General features: G+C 37.7%; 1 protein-coding gene across 2 annotated transcripts in view; it reads left to right on the forward strand.

Moving 5' to 3' along the window:
• LOC117879235 overlaps positions 1 to 15,209 on the forward strand; it is a 142,189-nt gene that overhangs the window by 42,597 nt on the left and 84,383 nt on the right. Inside the window, exons 3-6 of one of the 2 annotated variants that reach the window (XM_034774274.1) lie at positions 248 to 297; positions 1,781 to 1,880; positions 4,976 to 5,064; positions 10,983 to 11,094. In XM_034774274.1, the coding sequence (XP_034630165.1) occupies positions 248 to 297; positions 1,781 to 1,880; positions 4,976 to 5,064; positions 10,983 to 11,031 (288 nt within the window). In that variant the 3' untranslated portion in view covers positions 11,032 to 11,094. Of the gene's footprint in view, positions 1 to 247; positions 298 to 1,780; positions 1,881 to 4,975; positions 5,065 to 10,982; positions 11,095 to 15,209 lie in introns of those variants that run through there. The other variant, XM_034774273.1, reaches the window with a different exon arrangement.

Raw genomic sequence — 15,209 nt, forward strand, 5'->3', positions numbered from 1 at the left:
ACCCTGGTTTTAAGGCAAAGAATGTAGGATTTCAAATAATCTAAAATGGTCTTTTGTTAGTTACAATTATTTAATCTAAAATACTGCATCAGTTGGATGTTTATATTTCTTATATGGTGGATATTACTTGTAAAACCTATAGTTAATTATTAAATAATATTAAAATGTTTCTGTATATTTTAAAGATCAAATTTTATATTTGATGTATTATTTGTATTTATACACTCTCTTTTTGTTTTGGCTCCAGAAACTTCAGGAGGAAAATATTAAATTAAAGCATGAACTAGAAGATTTAAGGTATCAATATTCAATAGTTTATGGCTAGTAGTAAATGGCTACAAGAAGGAGCTCACATTCCTATTTGGGGGTGAGGAAAAAAAAAAGAGAGAGAACAAGAAAGCAATTTACAACTGAAACTCCCCTCCCCCTGCTTTTCTGTCTCTAAAGAAAGCACCAGTGCCATTTACATGTTAACTCATAATTTCTATAAGGTAAAGTTTTTTATAACTTAAATATATATAGTTATAAAATATATAACTTATAACTATATATATATATATATATACCTTTGTGTGTGTGTGTATATATATGTATATAATATGTATTTCAGAGTCAGTTACATTATTGATTCTGATTTAATCTCTCTTCCAAGTGGTTTAAAATTCTAGCAGGGGACATTAACACTGATATAAATGTAGAATTAAAGATTAGCATGTAGTCACTGTGCATGCTCGTTTCAGAGAAAAACAGAGTTGTAACTTCAAAACCACATGTGCTATTTCAGATAAAATGAGAGTATGTATCTGAAGAACTGCTTGTGCTTGCTTGCCAGTTAAAGGGACAGGAGGATGCCTCATAAGAGCTGATTCCTAATTAGAGCTGGTTGGAAAATTTTCTCAAATTTTTTACTAGAAAATTGCATTTCAATTAAACTGATTTTTTTTGCAAAATTTTATTGATTTTAATGAAATTTCCCATGAAAACAAGTATTTCCACAATGAAAAATTTTTCATTGTAGAAAATTTTGTTTAAGAAAAAATTCAAATTTGTTTCAAAATGAAATGTTTCTTTAGAATTGTTTTTTCACTTTTATATTTTTATGTATTTACGTTTTTACATTATTTCATAACATGTTAGTACATAAAAGGGGATTGTATTTCCAGTTAGATTTCATCAGGTCTCTATCCTGGCCTATTTGATATTTTTATGTTTTGCAGAGGGTGGGGTAGGCGAAGGCTCCATCCCAAAGAAAGAAACATGGTCAGCCCTCAACAGAAGAATGGCCACTCACACACTCTCTCTCTCTCTCTCTCTCTCTCTCTCTCTCACCTAAACCATGGGACAAATAATGAAAAAAACAATAACAGGAGTGAGATCACAGGTTCAAAAAAGGGATACAGAAGGAGAGACACTGAGCAGATAACCCTTAACAGTGCCGAGTGCTACAAAAAAGAATCAAGGGTGTCAGGGGACACTGCCCAGGGAATTCTGTCCAGACCTCTGTCTCAGTTTGATTGGTGGATACGTGCATTATAAGGGAGTAATAATATGGGCCATACAGTTTCATGTCAGGGGCACAGCAGCCCAAACCATGAACATTCATTCACCCTTTACCTTACATTTACTGACTGTATGTGCAGTTTTGCAAATTGAGGCTGAAAGTGTGATTTGTGCTTCAGAATAATTTCTAGAATTACATCAAAATGTTTTAAAGGTCATCTTGTGGGATTTTTTATTATACTTGGCTTCATAATATGTAGTGCAATATTTTGTTTCCTAGAAGTCCGTATGAACAGCTTATAGAAGAAGGGAAGAGTGAATGTTTTGATGAAAGACGTGTCAGTCTTTTGAAGGCACAAGTAATGCAGCTGGAGAGGCAGGTAATAATGTGACACATAGGAAATGAGAACTAGTTTGTATTTCAAATAATTTTTTTTTTCTTCTGAAACTGTTTGCTCGAATGTGGAAATAGCATTTTTGTTCAAAGGTAGGTGTACAATAGTAGATCCCCAGCATTGTGGTCCACACTTCTAGCACAAGGCTGGAAAGAACTCCATGATTATAGACTTGTAGTATGCAGTGTAGTTGTAGCTGAGTCAGTCCCAGGATATTAGAGAGACAATGTGAGTGAGGCACTATCTTCTTTTGGACCAATTTCTGTTAGTGAGAGAGACAAGCTTTCAAATGTGGCTTGAAATCTTGTCTCTCAGCAATAGAAGTTGTTCCTGTAAAAATATTACCTCATCCACCTTGACTCTCTATAGATTTATAGGAAGGACCGTTCTTCCTTCATACCCAGCAGCAATCCATTAACACTAAGGAGGCATAGTGTTGCCTATTATCTGGCTGTTCTTTTTTCACTGGTAATAGCAGAGCTCCCACTGACTACTGCTGCTCTATCATTCAGAAAAAGCTGTTTGATGCTGATAAATTTGGAATTTTCCTGAGATTTTTCTTAGGATTTCAATTAATCTGTAAAACTCCCAAGAAAATGTAGTTCTGTAGGCCTCCAAAATATTGATCAAAAGTTTTATAAGTAAAGTAGTCCCAATTTCTAATTAGATATGCATATATAGTTTGCAGTGTTGTAGCCATGTTGGTTCCAGGATATTAGTAAGACAAGTTGTGTGAGGTCAGATTTTTTTTATTGGACCAACTTCTGTTGGTGAAAGAGACAAGCTTTCGAGCTACACAGAGCTGAAGAATAAAATCTTTTATTTTTGTCACTATAAATAAGCCAGATATACTAAACGTATAATATATTGAACAAGAAGATGCCATTTTTACTTAATATTTCAGAGTGGAGCATGCTTTAAAAAGTTGAATGTTGAGCTCAAGCTATCTGACAGCTACTTTCTACACCTTATATAAATGTGACAAGTTTTAAAGCCCTTTCAATATGTCTTCACCAAGAGAAAAGGAATTGAGAGCTTAAGGCTATGAAGCTGTATTTGTAACATACATAAAAGGACCTTGTAAGTGGATGAGAAGGATAATTGAACAGTGAGATGTAAATTTTTAGCACGACGCACAGGGATTTAGATGCATTAACATTAGTGGCACTTGATATCTAAATTCTATCACTGAAAATTTACTCCATAGCATTTCAGTTACTTACCAAGTCCTAGTTGAGTATTTATGAGAACCAAGAATAGCTACAAACAGTGATATTTATGTTGAATTTTTGTATGTGGCAATTCATGTTCTGTATAGGTTCTTACACCATGTTCATCACTCTAGCATCTGAGAGCCTTCCAGTAGTGCATTGAGCAGCATGACTAATATTTTTCTGTGTTTATACAGCACTTAGCACAATGGAGTCCTGGTCCCCCTCTTAGTCAGTGCTGTAATACAAATAATGAATAATAATCTGTCACAAATTTGTTCTCTCATCTGATTCCCAAGGGAAGAAGTTTATGCAGGTTTTTTTTTGGAATTTATACACGTGCGCATACACAGGTGCGCATGCACCCACGCACACATTGGCTATATGTTTATCTTACAGATTGCAAGGTCCTAGACATGCACCTTTCACTTAGAGCAGAAAGTGGTGAGGTTTTGGCTCCTGGGGGAATTCATTCCAGTCTTGGGCCAACTCCTGAGAAAATCTCTGTCTTATACACAGATGATTTTGGTCCGTATTGTAGGAAGTTTTATTCTGAATTACTTTCCTAGCATTTTGATATAGTCAGATTTTGTATTTTTATTAAAATTTATTACGTTGTGGAGGGCTTGCACCTGGAACCCACACAGTAACACTGAATATGAAAAGTGTGGTATAGGGGCGTCTGCCCTGTATATTGCAATGGTGGATTCTGCCACAACTTCAGAAAAGTCTACTTGAAAGGGAGTGTCGGGAATGGATGAGGAACAGCCACTGAACCTACAGTCTCCTCTAGGTGGCACTGCTGGGGAAGCTGTAATTCACAGTCATTCATAATGACAAAGAATAGTCCTGGTGTGAGGGGAAGAGAGACAGATAAACCTGGTGGTTAGGGCACTTACCTAGAATGTAGGAGACCAAAGTTCAAGTTCCTGCTTGAAGTGATTATCAATTTCTTTTTTACAAAAAATGGTTACAGTTTCAGCTGGAGAAATTGAAGGAAACCTGCTCCAGAATATCCCATAGGCTAGGACACTCTCCTAAAATGTGGGAGACCCAAGTTCAAACCTTTTTTCCAGATCAGGAAAAGGGGGAACTTGAACCTGGATCTCCGTCATTCTTGGTGAGTGCCCTAATCACTGGGTTAAAGATTATAAGGTGGGAGCACGCACACCAATGCTGCTTGGTATCTTAGTCCCACCCCCTGAAAAATTTGGGGTCCGAAACAAGTCAGTGAATTCAAGTCAAATTCATGAATTGTTTATGGTTGACCAAAACTGCATTTTTTGGCAAATAGGTATTAGGCCAAAATATTTTTGGCCGGTTCTGGTTGTAGGTGGGATGAAGATGCCAGATGTTTTAAAACTGAACTAAAACAAAAATTTGAGTTAGAGAATTTGATGGCCACTGACTGGTGGAATGGATGGGTGAGAGGGGGGACAGGGATTTTCTCTAAAATATACTGATTATCTATAATTTTTAGGAAGATTCATGGTGACAGACTTATAAACCAGTGATCAATTTGCCTTTTTAAAGGTTATTTGCAATAAACAAAACTAACCACTTAAAAATAAAAAGCTGCTTAAAGCACTCGTATTACGTTTTCTGTACTTTGTTATACTTGTTCATGTACTATATTCTCATAACTGAACTCTCTATTTTATTAGATGAGATAAAACTACTGAATGAATGAATGAAAAGCATAAAAATAAAATAGTTCTTGAGGGGGGAAATGACGGATTATAAGGATAATAAGGAGCAAGATAATAAGTAACATCTGACCAGAATGCTTCATAAAATATATTTGCAAAAGAAAAAATAAACACTCTCCATATGCATTTAGAAATAATTTTATGAATTATTTTCCAATAGGTGGTCCTACTTACAGAAGGATTAAGTTCTCAAGCAGTCCTTATGCTGGAGTTAAAGAATTCTTTAGAGTCTCTGACTGAGAAACTCAGGTAAGGAAACAGAGAAAACTTTTGTATGTTTTGCCATTTTCTTTGACGAAATTTGCCCTAATGCTGAGGTCCTATACCAGGCCCTGGGTGGACACTGTAAGTCCAATGTTAAGGACTTTAAATATGGCATAGGGGCTTGTGTGGGCCCTCTATGCAGGTGTAAATGTCACCTTTTACTTTTACTAATATGTGTGCCATGGCTTTATTCTGAGTGGATTTATGCCATAGGTAAATTAGAATAGTGGAAATTATCTGTCTGAATTTTGAAGATTAAACTTTATTTTCCATAGCATTTGCTATCCCCATTTGCTTTTTATCCTACAAGAATTTGTTATAGAAAAAAATAGAATGGTCTTGGGCCCAAAACAGAGTCCTTTGGGATCTCACTTGATTTGTCTTCTGAACTTGATAACTAATCAGTAGTTGCACTTATTTAAAAAAAATATTTTCTGTATAGTCAGTTGCATATTCATCTTATGCTCAATCTGCATTTAACTAACTATGGGGAGGGGCTGTGGAACAATATTCAATGCCTTACTCAAGTCGAAGTAAGTTGACTTACTGAGTCAAATTTTTAGAATGTGGTCTCTCCTTTACTACATGCAGCTTTTTGTAGATGGTGTCTTTCACATATGTGTTTGCATGGTATAATTTTTAGAAATTATAGAATTGACATATACAGACTTCATTTGCACTTGAAGGCTATAGTACACAAAAGAGTGCACACAATAGCCCCGGGGGCACAAATAGAGGGCAAATTTAGCCCCATTTGTAATCTGATCTGTCAGGTATGTATTTGTTCCTATAACTTTTATCGTGTACCATTTGAAACCACAGGGTGCGCTTACATAACTATTTTAAAAAATACATGTAAAAATATACCTGACTTGACAAATATGGATATTAACCCTTACACACATTTCTCTCTCTCATTCCCCACCACAAGAAAAACCCTCTCTATTTGGCCATACCCTCCAAAAAAAAAAAAAAATCCTGAATAAATAGGCTGAGCGTCACAGTACAACCTAAATGTAATCTAAATTTGATACTGTTGGACTAGAGGGAATGCATTCCAGAGCAGAGGTAATTCATCAGAAAATATTAAAGACTTTCCTACCCTCTTTTGAAATCCATCTCTTCCTTCTACTTTATAGAAATAAGAATGGCCATATTGGGTCGGACCATTGGTCCATCTAGTCTAGTATCCTGACTTCTGACAGTGGCCAGTGCCAGATAATTCCAAGGGGATGAACAGAACAGGGCAAATTCCAGTGATCCATCCCCAGCTTGTGGCACGAGGTTTAGGGACACCATGAACATGGGGTTGAATCCCTGATTAATAGCTATTGATGGACCAATCCTCTGTGAATTTATCTAATTCTTTTTTTAATCCAGTTATACTTTTGGCCTTCACAACATCCCTTGACAATTAATTCCACAGGGTGACCGTGTTATGGGAGAAGTACTTTCTTTTGTTTGTTTTAAAGCCTGCTGACTATTAATTTAATTGGGTTAAGTTCTTGTTTTATGTGAAGGGGTAAATAGCACTTCCCTATTCACTTTCTCCACACTATTCATGATTTTATAGACCTCTATCATATCCCCCTTTAGTCGTCTCTTTTCTAAGATGAACAGCCCCAGTCTTTTTAATCTCTCCTATATGGAAGCTGTTCTCTATGCCTAATAATTTTTATTGCCTTTCTCTGCACCTTTTCCAGTTCTAATACACCCTTTTTGAGGTGGGGCGACCAGAACTGCGATATTGAAGGTGTGGGCATATGATATTTTCTGTTTTATTACCTATCCCTTTCCTAATGGTTCCTAATGTTCTGTTAGCTTTTTTGACTGCTGCTGCATGACGAGCAGATGTTTTCAGAGAACTGTCCACAATGAGTCCAAGATCCGTTTCTTGAGTGGTAACAGCTAATTTAGACCCCATCATTTTGTTTGTATAGTTGGGACTATGTTTTCCAATATGCATTACTTTGCACTTACCAACTTTGAATTTCATCTGCCATTGTTTTGCCCAGTCACCCAGTTTTGTGAGATCTCTTTGTAACTCTTTGCAGTCAATTTTGGATTTAATATCTTGAATAATTTCATATAATCTGCAGATTTTGCCACCTCACCTTCTTTTCCAGATCATTTATGAATATGTTGAACACAACTGGTCCCATTACAGCTCCAGAGAACCCCACTAATTTCCTCACTCCATTGTGAAAACTGACCATTTTTGCTACCCTTTGTTTCCCATCTTTTAACCAGTTACTGATCCATGAGAACTTTCCTTCTTATCCCAGGACTGCCTAATTTGCTTAAGAGCCTTTGGTGAGGGCCCTTGTCAAAGGCTTTCTGAAAGTCCAAATATGTTATATCAACTGAATCATCCTTATCCACTTGCTTGTTGACTCCTCAAAGAATTCTAATAGATTGGTAAGACATGGTTTCCCTTTCTAAATCCGTGTGGTCTTTTCCCCAACATATCATGTTTATCTGTGTGTCTGATAATTCTGTTTTTTACTATAGTTTCAAACTATTTGCTTGGAACTGAAGTTAGGCTTACCAGCCTGTAATTGCCAGGGTTGCCTATGGGGCCTTTAAAAAAAATTGACATTATGTTAGCTACCCTGCAGTCATCTGATACAAAGGCTGATTTCAGTGATAATATTCCTTCCATAGTTAGTAGTTCTGCAATTTCCTATTTGAGTTCCCTCAGCTCTCTTGGGTGAGTACCATCTGATCCTGGTGACTTATTACTGTTTAAATTATCATTTTGTTCCAAAAACTTCTCTATTGACACCCCAATCTGGGACAGTTCCTCAGATTTGTCACCTAAAAAGAATGGCTTTCGCGTGGGGATCTTCCCCACATCTTTTACAGTGAAGACCAATGCAGAGAATTCATTTAGCTTCTCAGCAATGACCTTGTCTTCTTTGAGTGCTCCTTTAACACCTCAATTGTCCAGATGCCCCAGTGAGTGCTTTGCAGGCTTCTTGCTTCTGGTCTATTTAAAAAAAAAATGCTGTTAGGTTTTGTGTCTTTAGGTAGATTCTTGAAATTCTGTCTTGCCCTGACATATTGTATTTTTACACTTAACTTGCCAGCTTACGCTCCTTTCTATTTTCCTCGTTAGGATTTGATTTCCAATTTCTAAAGGATGCCTTTTTGCCTCTAACTGCCTCTTTTACTATGTTGGTGGCATTTTTGGTTCTCTTTTTTTTTTTATTTGGGGCATACATTTAGTTTGAGCTTCTATTACAGTATTTTTAAATAGTCTCCATGCCGTTTTCAAGCATTTCACCCTTGTGATTGTTCCTTTTAATTGCCATTTATCTAGCTTTCTCATATTTTGTAGTTCCCTTTATGAAGTTAAATGCTGCAGTGGTGGGTTTCTTTGGCATTTCCCCCTCTGCAAAGCTGTTAAATTTAATTACATTATGATCGCTATTACTGAGCAATTCAGCTATATGCACCTCTTAAACCAGATCCTGTGCTCCACTTAAGACTACATCTAGAATTACCTCTTGCCTTGTGGGTTCCAGTACAAGCTGCTCCAAGAAGCAGTCATTTATGGTGTCTAGAAGTTTTTTCTCTGCATCCCTTCCTAACATGACACACCCCTACTCAGTATGAGGATAGTTGAAATCTTCCATTATTATTATGCCTTTGTAGCCTCTCTCCTCTAACTGAGCCTTTCACAATCACCATCACTATCCTAGTCAGGTGTTTCCTACTGCTATACTCTTATAGTCAGGGGTGAAAGTAACATAGAAGACTTACCAGTATGGGGGCTTGGCTCTGGGCCCTCAGAAGGGGCGGGGCCTTGGGTGGAAGGGGTGGGGCTGGGGTCAGCCTCCCCCAGCCAGCTCATCCGCGCTGCCTGGCCTGTGTTGCCCAGGGCTCTGGCGGAGATTTAAAAGGGCCTGGGGCGCCGGCCATTGCTGTGGTAGTAGCGGTGGTGGCAGCTAGGAGCCCCAGGCCCTTTTAAATCGCCGGGCCCTGGGGAACCTGCCACTTTTATTCCCCCGCATCAGCGGCCCTGCCAGTAGGGTCCCTACTGGCAGGGCCGCCTACACAGGGGTGGGTGGGCCGTGTTTAAAATGGACAGCGATAGACGTCAGCTGCGTATGGGCTGGTACCAGTAGCCACTTCTTACTGGTACGCCGTACCAGATGTATCGGCCTACTTTCACCCCGAGTATAGATAGTATTCTTGTTCAGTCAAGTTCATTAATGAAAAAATATTACATTTTAGAGATGTTATATCATATGCAAATGAAAAAAGTTTAAAATTAAAAAACAACTGTGTTTAAAATTTTCATTAGTATAAACTATTAAAACAGGTTAAATATTATAACAATAGGCCCTGGTACGCTCTATAAGGTTTGCTCAGATGGAGATCTACACTCACGCATATCTAATTGCAGAACTGGGGCCATAGAATAGATTTTAATAAAGGGACAGGCTGTTAGCTGAGAGGACAAAGATGGATGCTCTGAGGAAGTTGCAGTGATGTCTTCGCAATCTGTCACTAATGAAACAGGGTATTTATTTAGAGTAAAAATCTGTATTTTAAAAAAAAAAAAAACTTTGTTCAGATTTGCTGAGGTCCTCTATGTACAGTTGAAATTAAAGAATTACAAAAACATTTCATTTTTTGGTTTTCTTTCAACCATCATCTTGGTCCCTAAAATGATGTTATGAACCTCTTATGGAATTAAGTTACATGCAGCAGGACAGCATGGTGTTTGGTCTATATTGAGTATGTTGATTATTTCAGTTTAAACCTTATAAGGCACCCATACACCATAATGATTGATGCCAAACAAATACTTGCTGAAAACAATAATAATAAAGTGGTAAGAGTGGAAGAACTACCTAGTCAAAGAATTCTCGTGTCCCTAATGCAAATTTATTACTCGATTGCAACCTAAGAGTAATATAATACATTACTGTTGCAACCTCAACAGTAATGTATTATAAAGCATTCTGTTATATGTTGCAGTGTAAGCATTCTTTGGATTTGCAAGTGTTAAAATAAATGTAAATGTGAGACGTCTTACCTCTGCTGCAGTGTTCTACCCCTTTTAGCCAATCAGGATTCTGAAATAATCTTAGAGATTAATAAGATTAGTGCTTAGGGTATGTCTACACTACGATGATTATACTGGCATAGCTACGTCAGTGTAGCTATGCTGGCATAAATCTGTAGTATAGGCGCAGCCTACACCAATGGGAGAAGTGTTTCCAACAGTGTAGGAACACCACTTCCCTGAAGTTAGCTATCTGGATGGAAACATTCTTCCATCGACATAGCTGCATCGACGCTGGGGTTTAGATTGGCAAAGCTATGTCAGCCAGGGACTGTTTTATTTCCACACCCCTGACTGACATAGCTATGTCAATCTAACTTTAAAGTTTAGGCAAAGCCTTATATTTCTTAGGAACAGTAGGGGATCCTGGATGCCTGTTAGTAAAGATGTGATAATTAAAAATAAGAGCTAGCAGAGAATTAGATGGGGGAACATTAGGGTTTCTTAAATATTTCAAAGGATCAAAGAACTTCTATAGCACGTTGTTATCTAGCCTAAACTGTGCTTTCCAAACATACTTTTGAAATCTGTATTCAGTTTATCTACCTAGTATGTCTAAATATAAATGCATCTCTGATTTATAAAGAGGCTTGCTTTAGTATCTACAAAATCTGCATTGACATAACCCAACTGGAAAAAAACCTTGATTTCTTCAAAACTTAAAAATAGATCTTGCTTCAGATGCTTACCTTTTTGAATCTTTACCAAATGAGTTGTGATTGCAAATATTGTTTTGTGTTGCTTCTAGTACAAATTTGAAACTGTACATAATATAGCTTTACTATATATATGAACATATATGTATGCATATTTTTTTTAAACACAGGTCTTTACTTGACTTTGAAAACCATTCCTCTGAAGTACTAGTTGCCTGAGCTAAACTTATACAAATGATTGAAATATGTCAGGCCCTGAGAAACAGACTGCAAAGAAATCAAGTAAGTTGTTACTAAAATCAGAATTTTACTTTAACTTCTCTTGTTTTGTTCACTTATTGTTTAAAGTTTAGGTTGTGGGTGGGTTGTTTGTAGTTATCATAATTTGGATTGCACTTTTAAATACTCATTGCCATAATAAAAAGTTTCACAAAAAATTTCCTTGACCTCTGAGTTGATTTTTAGTTTCCAGCAACATTTTGATGATGTAGGAAGGAAACAGTTAACTTTCTGCAGGGGAAAAAAAAGAGAATTTCCCCTTCCAGAAATCAAACAGAGGTTTTCGTTTTGTATCTTTACATCACCAAGTAATAATGTTACTTTTGTTAAGATGCTTGGCTTTCAAAAGGGTAGGCATGTAATATGAACATAAGAACGGTCATACTGTGTCAGGTCCATTTAGCCCAGTATCCTGTCTTCCCTCAGGGGCCAATGCCAGGTGCCCCAGAGGTAATGAACAGAACACATAATCAAGTGATCCACCCCTGTCACCCATTCCCAGCTTCTGGTAAACAGAAGCTAGGGACACCATCCCGGCCTATCCTGGCTAATAGCCATTGATGGACCTATCCTCCATGAACTTACCTAATTCTTTTGTGTACCTTTGTGTAATCATTATAGAGATTGCCAAAGATATTGACTATGGTAGACAACCCAAGAGCAATGGCATGTGTAAATTGTTAGTGGGAACACAATCTTCCTTGTAGTCTATCTTACCCAACAGTTAGGGAGAACAAAACATATAAAGCAGTGGTTCCCAAACTTCAACAACCTGTGAACCCCTTTCACTAAAATGTCAAGTCTCGCGAACCCCCTCCTAAAAATGAATGTTTCCAGGGATTTTCTCCTTTATCTGAGTAAAAATTATAAAAGCAGTGATCTGGGAAATATAAAATTTGTTTTTATGACATGCATATTACACACTATTTATTATTTATTATTATTTATCATTACAGTATTTTTATTACATTATGAAAATGGCAACACTCTTCAAATATTTCACTTTCGTAGCTTGTATCACTTTGAATAAGCCTGTTATAAGACAAGGCTCCTATGTTTCATCAAGGAGTATCAAATGTGAAACATCATGAAGGTATTTAAGAAGCCAACTCAAAGAGTTCCTCCTACACAAGCATTCAGGTCTTGAGCAGTCCAGGCAAACAATGCACATTACAACAAAGCTTAAACTGTTCTTCATAATAATTTTAAAACAAATACTAGCTGCCTATTTAATTTTAAAAACACCAAAAAATATCCACCTCCCTTTCCATTTCTTAAAAGGAGTCTTGAAGTTTCAATCTCCTCAGTATGATAGATATGATTGCTTTGATCTGCTTAGCTCGTGGAAGTCCAGTGACTCCGTGCTGCTGGCCCCGTGCTGCCCAGGGTCCCTAGGGTCAGCTCTGTCCGCCATTATGGAATTTTTTCCCGAGAACCCCCTGTAACATTTTGCGAACCCCCAGGGATTCACAAACCCCAGTTTGGGAACCACTGATATAAAGTATTCATAGCAAGACAGATATAAGCATCGCAGCACATTGCATACGAGAAATCACCTTTCATTTGTGGATTGAGAAATATCCAAACATTGCAAACATTTATGCACATGCTTAATTTTAAGCATATGAGTATTCTCACTGTTTTCAGTAGGACTGCCCATGTGTTTTAAATTTAAGTACATGATTCTCTTTACATAATTTCATTGAATAACTGGATATCCAAGTATAAGCATGACTTCCTGAGCCTGGAGGATATTACAGAATATAATGCGTCTGAATCTATTAAGTCTAAACCTGCACATTTGTATATAGTCCATAAATTAAATATATCCCTCCCTAAATGATTAATTACATCTGGTAAAATACCAGACTGATGGTGGTTGAATGTAAATGAGATGAAGAAAGGAATCATTTGTTCCAACAGAGCTAGGTAAATACTTGAAAAGATATTTATGATTATTTGTTCAAATTCACTTTAGCATTTGTGATCCCTTTAACACCTCCTTTCCATGAATATTAGTATGAGGGCTTTGTTTTGTTTGTTTGCAAAAATGTTCACTGGAAGAAAAGGTGGCTGGAATACTCATATGTGTTAGCACAAACCTTCATGCCACAAATGACTAATTCAAGCCCTCTGTCTTTAACAGAAGTTGTAGTCTCCTAATTATGGAGTAGGAACTATAGCATACAACTTAGGTTAATGATCACACAAGGCAAATACAGTAGATTCAGCTTATTAGCAACCCCTTAATTGCCAGAAAAATATTGCCTTTGTCCAGCAGTTGCAAATGAGCAGAAGGTAGGTTTCTGGGGCTGTAGCCAGGAAGGAAGTACGGAGATGTGCCTTCCCTGGTTGCAGTCCTGCAAACCTTCCTGTGGGCAGGGTAGCTGCAGGGAGGAGGGTTGCTGCCTGGATGCTGGGGCTTTCTGTGGGGAGCCAGGGTGCTGAGTGCCCGCAGAGGTATACAGTACTTCTCCCTGTGCTCTGCAGGGATCAGAGCTCAGCATATCCCCAGTGCTTTCTTCCCTGGGTGCAGCCCTCTGACAGGGTGCAGCCTGAAGACTGCAGGGAGCCTGCAGCCTCTTACCTCCTGGTCCTTGTGAGCAAGTAGGTTTGTGGGGCTGCAGCCAAGAAGGCATGTCGCAGCTCTTCCTTCTGTGGCTGCAGCCTTGCAAACCTGCCTGCAGCTAGGGCTGTTCTCCAAAAAAAATTGTTCTTAATAAGCAACATGCCATTGCAAATCTCCAAATCCCATTAACATTAAAGTCAATGGGATGGGATTGTTCTTGGCAATCGGTTGCTATTAACTGGAAGTTGTTAATATGCAGGTTGCTATTAAGCAGAATCTACTTTAGATACAGAAAAGACTAAAAAAAAAAAAGTTTGCAAGCAATTTATAGATTGAAATTTGTTCCCATTAAAGGTTTGTCAAATAATTGTGACTGAACAAATTTTGTAAAAATGAGTCAATGCATGGATAATTTGTAAACAAAATTGAGGGCTGAATTTACTGTGTACATTGTTTTTTCTATGAATAGTTAGACCATCTCTACGTTTTAGTAGAAATTTTTCATTCTTTAGCTATCCATCTCCAGCTACCTGACCTTTCCCTCTGGAGAAGAAAATGTTTATTGTTACCCAAAAGAAAGCTTTATGCAAAAAATGCAACTCATGTATAATCTACATTTACAGCTTCTGAAGTAATCAAATCTGGGAAGATTTTTCTTCCGGAATCAATTTTAAACCCCAGCAGATGGTACAAAGATTTGCTCCAAATCACAATAGAGAGACTGGAAGGAGGAAAAATCCCAGTCTCAGGATTAATTGGGTATGGATAGTTGGATGATTAAAAAAATAAATTTTGTGTTCTTACTAGAAGAACAGGAGTACTTGTGGCACCTTAGAGACTAACAAATTTATTAGAGCATAAGCTTTCGCGGGCTACATTCCACTTCTTCGGCTGCATAGAATGGAACATATATTGAGGAGATCACACACACACACACACACACACACACACACACACACACACACACACACACAGAGTTTGATAAGAAGTGTGAGAATACTTACAAGGGGAGATAGATTCAATGTTTGTAATGGCTCAGCCATTCCCAGTCCTTGTTCAAGCCTAAGTTGATTGTATCTAGTTTGCATATCAATTCCAGCTCAGCAGTCTCTCATTGGAGTCTGTTTTTGAAGCTTTTCTGTTGTAAAATAGCCACCCGCAGGTCTATCATTGAATGACCAGACAGGTTAAAGTGTTCTCCCACTGGTTTTTGAGTATTATGATTCCTGATGTCAGATTTGTGTCCATTAATTATTTTGCGTAGAGACTGTCCGGTTTGGCCAATGTACATGGCAGAGGGGCATTGCTGGCACATGATGGCATATATCACATTGGTAGATGTGCAGGTGAACGAGCCCCTGATGGTATGGCTGATGTGATTAGGTCCTATGATGATGTCACTTGAATAGATATGTGGACAGAGTTTGCATCGGGCTTTGTTGCAAAGATAGGTTCCTGGGTCAGTGTTTTTGTTCAGTGATGTGCGGTTGCTGGTGAGTATTTGCTTCAGGTTGGTGGGTTGTCTGTAAGCGAGGACAGGTCTGTCTCC

This window comes from Trachemys scripta, chromosome 6, assembly GCF_013100865.1.
Source record: "Trachemys scripta elegans isolate TJP31775 chromosome 6, CAS_Tse_1.0, whole genome shotgun sequence".
Taxonomy (NCBI): Eukaryota; Metazoa; Chordata; order Testudines; family Emydidae; genus Trachemys; species Trachemys scripta.